Here is a 6,954-nt window from a genome sequence, read left to right on the forward strand (position 1 = left end):
GGGGAGAAGAAAACCCACTACCTGATGGGGAGGGGGAGCAAAAAAAAGCATTTTTCAAAGGAAAAAGTCGTGTTGTCCCTGGACGTTATTAACAGTCCAGTTTGAAGTATACATTTTTTTCCATTAAAGAAAAGGGAGCGATTACCAGTTATACATTAAGAAATGTCATTCAGTCATTTTTATTCATTCTCCGGAAATCTTCGTAAAAGCCTGAATCATACTTCTACAAGCAGCAATTTTGTTAATCCAGGGGGTTATTACTCTGGGCCCTTATTAGGTTCTACACCACTGCCAAGCAATCCTATAACCCTCTCAAAAGAAGTTTACCTCCCTGTTATAAAACCAGTAGTGGTATTTATACTGTGCAATAATTAGTGTATTACTTGAATCCACTAACACGTTCATTTTATCTCTGCACAAAACCTCTAGTCTGCTTATAGAAAGCTTGTGCCTCCTTTGGTGCTGTTAAAGTGGTGAAAGAGTGAATTGAAGGCTGGTTGCACTTTCTCCTTTTGCCTCGCCTTAATTCCCATCTCTTTTTGCTCTCATCCAATTAGCACAGTGTATTAAGCGGTTTATCATCTCATAGTCAGCTATTGAGAGAAACAAGGCGAGCACTTTGCAATAGAACCTGCGCTCCTTTGACACCCTCAGGTACTTACATATTCCACTGCGCTATGAATAATAGAGGAAGAATGGAGCGCTAATTCCCTCATCAAAGAATGCCTTGTCTGCTGCTTTGCTCAACAACACCATTCTGATCAAAAGAAAAGCAATAAAGCTTAGCATAACAAAACGAAACCTACTTATTAGCTTAGTGGTTAAATTAATGCAGAGCCGCTGCTATTCAAAACCAAGGTTTGAAAACAGCCTCCAACAACCTGATAATGCTGCCTTCGGGATGAAGGAATTTTAATCTGAAATTTGAGGCTGGCTCAGATGAGTTAATCTATTAAACTGCTATAAGGAAGCTCTACCACAAACCATTCAATTAAGAAATATTTAGGTGAGGAGGGAGAGGGAGAGGGAGAGGGAGAGGGAGAGGGAGAGAGAGAGAGAGAGAGAGAGAGAGAGAGAGAGAGAGAGAGAGAGAGAGAGAGAGAGAAGAGAGCAGAGAGGAGAGGAGAAGAGAGGAGAAAAGAGGAGAGGAGGAGAGAGGAGAGGAGAACGAGGGACAGGCGGCTTTAAATTTGGAATGGCAGCATCAAATAGCATGGAATTGAGGGTCTGAGGCTTGATGTTTTTCATAAAACCCTGACAAAGATAGGGAAACCTGCTTTTGGAGTTTCCTTGTTTTTGCTTCTTCTGCCAAACTCTTTAAATTATGTTTATTAAAAAAGTGTCTCAAGGTGTGTGTATATGTTTGTTGGCCTTAAGAAGTGGCAAGGGTTGGAGAAAGGGGTGGTGGTGAGGGACAGTGAATTCATTCCCTTTCAACATTTGAACTCCAATCTACAAACTTCGATTAGCCCCCACATCCTGGGCAAGTCATGAAATTAACTCCATCTATTTTTCAGGCAAATTAAAATCTTACAGTATTTTCAACTTCTGGCCTCCTCTATCCACCTTCATATGAAGGAGAGTCCAGGGTTAGCAAACTGTGCCCAAGACAAGCTCTTGTGCAATGATCTGCTGTAGGTTAGATCCTAGTTCCTAAATTAAGTTAGATAGAAAAGGTGCCCCTTTCAGGCGCATGGGTTCTAAGCACAGCAGGGTCCTTTTAGAGTACCATTTCCCAACTGGCTCAGATAAATTTTAGCCCAGAGGTTGAATAGGGCCCACATAGTGTTTCAAATTTTGTTCTAAAATATCAATTGTGAAGGTTTAGGAATCAAGAAACTTTATGGAATATTCAGGTTCCTGGTTTCTCTTAAAAACTGCACCACGTGGCCTCTCTGGGCCCTGCCCCTCTCTGCATTACTGCTGCCCCCTTTAGACAGTCCTGGCCCCCGTGTAGTGTGAATCTAGCTTGCTCTATTCATTCTCTTTTAGCATTTAAGACCTGTGCCAGAAAGCCCCATGGAGACAGATGGGTAGGCGGCTCTCTCCCCTTAAAAGAAGTGGGCGGAATTTCTGCACCAATTCTACCCAGTGTGCTATCAACCAAGGCAAATCAAGGAGTAGCAACCTTTCTCAGAGAAAAGCGAGTATGTGATATTCCAATCTTCCAACAGAGATCCACTGGAATTCTTAAAGTTGCAGTTTCAACTTTCCATACAATTCTGGAATCCTGAGGTAACTCTTTTTGGGGACTGCACTTAGAAATGTTTGATTTTTTATAGATCTTCTATAGAAGTGGTCCCTGCCCTCATAATGATTACAATCTAGAGGCAGAGACAAGAAATAAACCAGAGACATTATTTGAGTCTTTTGGCATTTCTGGATAACCAAGTTCAGGATAATTCTAATTAACATAATCCCAGGACCCAGAAATTAACGAAAATATGCCTTCTCTTCAGAAAGTGGGGGAGTGGCTCTCTCAGTTTCCTCAAACTTGTAACTGGCTGCAGAGCTTTTAGTACCAATTAGTTAATCAACAGGACCCTAAACCCAAAGTATTTCTACTTTGAACTTGACTATAAGAGTAAGAGAGGAGATAGGTCAGATCTTGAGGGGAGAAGGGAGGGAGTGAAAAGAGAAGGCAAAGCCAGAATGAATGGTGGCTTCCTCTCCACTACTTAACAAATATTCCTTCCCCAGGGGGACCTTTATGTGGGGTGCCTTTCTCCCAGGAGCATGAGCTTTGTTCTTCAAGAAACACCACTGAGCTCTTGGTTTAGCTCCCTTTGTTTGTCCAAGTCCACATAGTCACATTATAAACCATGTTATGTCTCTCTCTGTGTCTCTTTGGTGCTGGGGATCAAACCAGGGCCTTTTGTATGCTAAGCGCTACTCTCCCCAGCCCCCATACTTTGCCTCCTTATTTTGGGGTGCTGGGGATGGAACCCAGGGCTTCCCACATGCTAGGCAAGCACTCTACCACTGAATTATACCCCCAGAGCTCCCATCTCATCTCTTAAAGGACCCAAAGGCCACTGAAATTCTCCTGAATGCCCAAACTCAGACCATTCAAAAGCCTTGCCATTTGCAATTATTTCTGAGCTGGGTTCTAATCTTGGTGGCAATGAAAAAAAGTGGGTTGAGGTTTGGGAAGAGGGTAGCCTTCAAACAGTACTCCTTGTTGTCCCTCTAGACAACTGTTTGTGCCCAATAAGAATTCACTGCAAATGCTTTCCCTTTAGAAAAACTTTATTCTTAAGTATAAAGCACAACATACTTTTCCTTTATAAAAACACATAGGTAAACATTTTTTAAAACACAGCATAGTTATACAAGGGGAAATGTATTTTGTTAGTATAATCTTACCAATAATGTAAGAAAAGATTGACATATTGAAATACTTTTTGCTGTAGCAAAGCAGGCACCATTCTGAAGAAACGAGGGAAATAGCAAGTACCAGGGTCAATTAACCATTCTCCCATTTTTCCAAATGCAACACACTGATCCTCATCCCAAACTCTACACTTCATTTTTGCAGTGCTAAAGACAGAACCCAGGGCCTCATGCATGTTAGGCGAGTGCACTCTACCACTGGACTACATCCCCAGCCCTTTGATGTCCTATATTGTGCTTTCCTGTTGTATAAATTTTTAACTGAACTTTCTATTTAAGGGGGTGGGAGTTGAATGTAAAACACCTGTTGAGAGAGAGAGAGAGAGAGAGAAAGTGTGTGTGTGTGTGTGTGTGTGTGTGTGTGTGTATTGGACTTTGGAGCAATTCAATAACAAGCTCATTCTGTTTTTATTTTTGAGTGCAAGGGTTCTATATCTCCACTACCTATCTGAAAGACAAGACTAAAAAAGACAGCCACTCCTGTAGCAAGTGGCTGAGGAATCATCTGAATTTAGACCTGGTTTAATTGGCATGTGTAAAGGGAAAATGTTACTGCTCCTGCTGGGCTGCAGAAACTTCTTTTGGGGAACACCTCTGCTAGAGCCCTGGGGCAAAGTCCAGGGTCACTTACATTTCAGCAACTTTCAATTAAAGTAGCAATTTCCCTCTCCCAGAAACCCAGCCCCCAATATGCTAGGTCTTTAGGGACAAGGGGAAGAGCTCAGTGGTATATCATAATATGAAGACTGGATCTTCTCTGATGCATGATAGATGAATTATTTTTGCAATCCCCCCTTCTAGTCCACATCCACATGAACATGAGATGCTGTCCCTAAGGGAAAAGCAAAATACTGGAGAAATGGTTAGGGCCAGAGTAGAGGTGCTCAGGAAGCCGGATTCTGCAACTAGCCCTCCTGATTCATTCGTGGATTCCCTTAGGACCTCACAGCACAATCAGCAAAGAGTTTGCTGAGGTTCACTTCAGAGTAGCCACTCCAGGACAAGAATTGCTCGGCTGTGTTCTTGAGTTTTCTGTAGTCCTGAAGAACTTTAGGTGTAAAAAACTGCTTCTTCAATTTTTCTAAAGTGAAATAAAAACAAAAGGATTAGAAGTCTTTTCATCCATGTATGTGTAATATGCCAAAATACATTCTACTGTCATGTATAACCAAAAAGAACAAATAAAAATTTTTTTGAAAAGTTTCTTTTTCACAGATCAGTTGATACTTCTCCAGCACTAGAAAAAGAGGTGCAGATTGTGTCTGCAGCGCTGCATTTCTGAGGTCCTCACAGTGTTATCTTCAGTGAACCCCTGGAGCCAGTTCAATGCCAGGGTGCCCAAGATTCCTCTGTTAAACCTTGTTCTTCCTTTTCCCTACTGGCCAATCACTTTTCAGCACAAAGCTGACTCAGTACCTGGGCTGTGGCCACCCTTTACTGATGCAAATTGCAGGTGTACGTGCAACAGACAAGGTGAACTTCACTTTCACAGGCATGTAATTGCATGTGATGTCTGAATGTGGATAGAAGTACCTGGTCTCAAAGGAAGGAAGCTATGATCCCTTGTGCCTCCCAGCCCATGTTCCCCAGATCAGGTGGGCCTACTCAGTTTCTCCCGGTCCCTCCTGTATTCATCCCTTTGCTAAAGGGGACTACCTGGAGAGTATTGTCTATTGCCAAGATTTCTTTTTTCCTACAACGTGTGAACTCACTGTATGTAGTTCCCTAGCCTCTGGCCTCTGGATCCTGCTCCTCCCACCCATTCATCCCTGGCCTTCCTGTTCTGTGAAAGATGCTACCAGTTAGACACAAGATTCTTCCTTTCCCTCGCCAGAGACTGCTACTTCTGTATTTTGTTCTTTGAAAAGGGCAGTAGGGTTGCTATACTCAGGTCTGATCTTTTTGGGGAGCCAGCCCTGGCTAGGATGATTAACATGATCCAGTCTTTGTTCAAAGCTGCTCAGGAACTCCATGAAACATTCTGAGAAGTTGACTTTTTTTTTTAAATCCCCATTTTATGGCCTAGGAAACCGGGAGGTTAAGTCACTTGCCCAAGGTCACACAACAGGCAATCGGATGCACAACCCCAGAGAGCCAGAATCCCCAGTTCATATTTGGAGTTGAGGTTCACTTCTGTCCCCTGCCCTCAATCCAATGCTCCTGAATAGAGAAAGGCAGTCCCCAGAAATCAGCTGTTCTGGAAGTAAGGGCTCCAGACATTGTTTGTGCCAAGGTGCCTGGGGATGGGGGTGGCGGAGATGGCCCAGCACCTTGGAATAGGAAAGGATTGGGAAGAAAACATGGAAGGGACAGGATGTCAGTCACAGAAAGCAAAAACCCACTGAAACAACAGAGCAACAATGAAGTCCACAAAACCCCAGAAAACGAAAACTCGGTCTCAAAATTTTTGTTCCTTAGCTACACATTCACATTTGTTCTCTACAACCTTTTCTAAATTACATCAATGCCTTTCCCAAAAACACCAACAAAAAGTTTTATACAGGATTTAAATGCCCAAAGGGGGTGGAAATAGAGATGGAGGAGAGCTGAGAGAGAGGGGTGCGTCATTAAGGGACTATAGAAAGACAATTTGAAAGTTCTAATTATCAGAGTCTGAGAATACACAACAAAGGCCCCAAGGCTGCCTCCCGGCAGGCCAGAGCTGCAGGCTGGCAACCCCGTGCATGTGAATGACACAAATGCATCTGATGACTGGGGAGAGCACATTTAAAGAGCTGCGGTAATAAGGAGCAGGGGAGGAAGAGAGAGGACACAGCTCCTGATGTGTTTACCTCCTCTGCTGATGGGATATTGACTTTTCCCACCAGGTTGGTTAGAAAGGGGACTATTTACGCTGCCACACAGCAGAGCTAGAATGACAACCAGCGTCACTCAGTGCTCTTCTTCGTAAAAGACAACTGTGACCGCAAGCATATCCCATCGCCGGTCAATACAGCCCAGGCACCATTCCACGCTGGTAAGAGATGCAGATAAAAGCTGCCACTTGCTTCCCCAATGAGAATGTAATCAATAACATATGGAAGGTCTTCTAGGAAACAGAACTGGACGAGCTGTCACAGGCCACATCAGGGGCAGGGGCTGGGAGGGCATCCCTTCTCGTGGTTTTCCTCTTCCCTCTTTAGGCACCTAGGTCACCCATGTTAGGCATCACATTAAACTGTTACCCTGTTTCCATCAACACTACACCCACCACTTTAGGACTCAAGAGAAAAATACAGATATTAAATGGTGAAAACCAGTTAACAAGGCCAGTAAAACTCTGACTCTCTTCCCTGCTCTGATTTTTGGAGGCAGCCTCCGGGTGTATCCCCATAGGAGCTGCAGGTCAGCACCCGAGGGCAACACTGATAAAAGATTCCAACAGGCCATGAGGCAAGAGACAGGGAAGATCTGCAGCGAATCCACCTAGGACCACAGAGATACCACTGGCTATGGCTGTTGCTGGCTCAGCCACCAGCACTGAAAATCCAAACTTCTTTGAGACAGACAAGGAAATGCTCTTCCCACACACAAACACACCAGCAAAATATACTCTAGTGA

General features: G+C 43.7%; 1 protein-coding gene across 2 annotated transcripts in view; it reads right to left on the reverse strand.

The window, feature by feature from the left end:
- Window positions 1-3,240: 3,240 nt before the first annotated feature.
- The window catches only part of Pola1 (DNA polymerase alpha 1, catalytic subunit), a 288,260-nt gene continuing 284,546 nt past the window's right edge, over window positions 3,241-6,954 (reverse strand). For both annotated transcript variants that reach the window (XM_047536617.1, XM_047536616.1), the window contains one exon: window positions 3,241-4,474. In XM_047536617.1, the coding sequence (XP_047392573.1) occupies window positions 4,329-4,474 (146 nt within the window). In that variant the 3' untranslated portion in view covers window positions 3,241-4,328. The remainder of the gene's footprint in view (window positions 4,475-6,954) is intronic.

This window comes from Sciurus carolinensis, chromosome X, assembly GCF_902686445.1.
Source record: "Sciurus carolinensis chromosome X, mSciCar1.2, whole genome shotgun sequence".
NCBI lineage: Eukaryota > Metazoa > Chordata > Mammalia > Rodentia > Sciuridae > Sciurus > Sciurus carolinensis.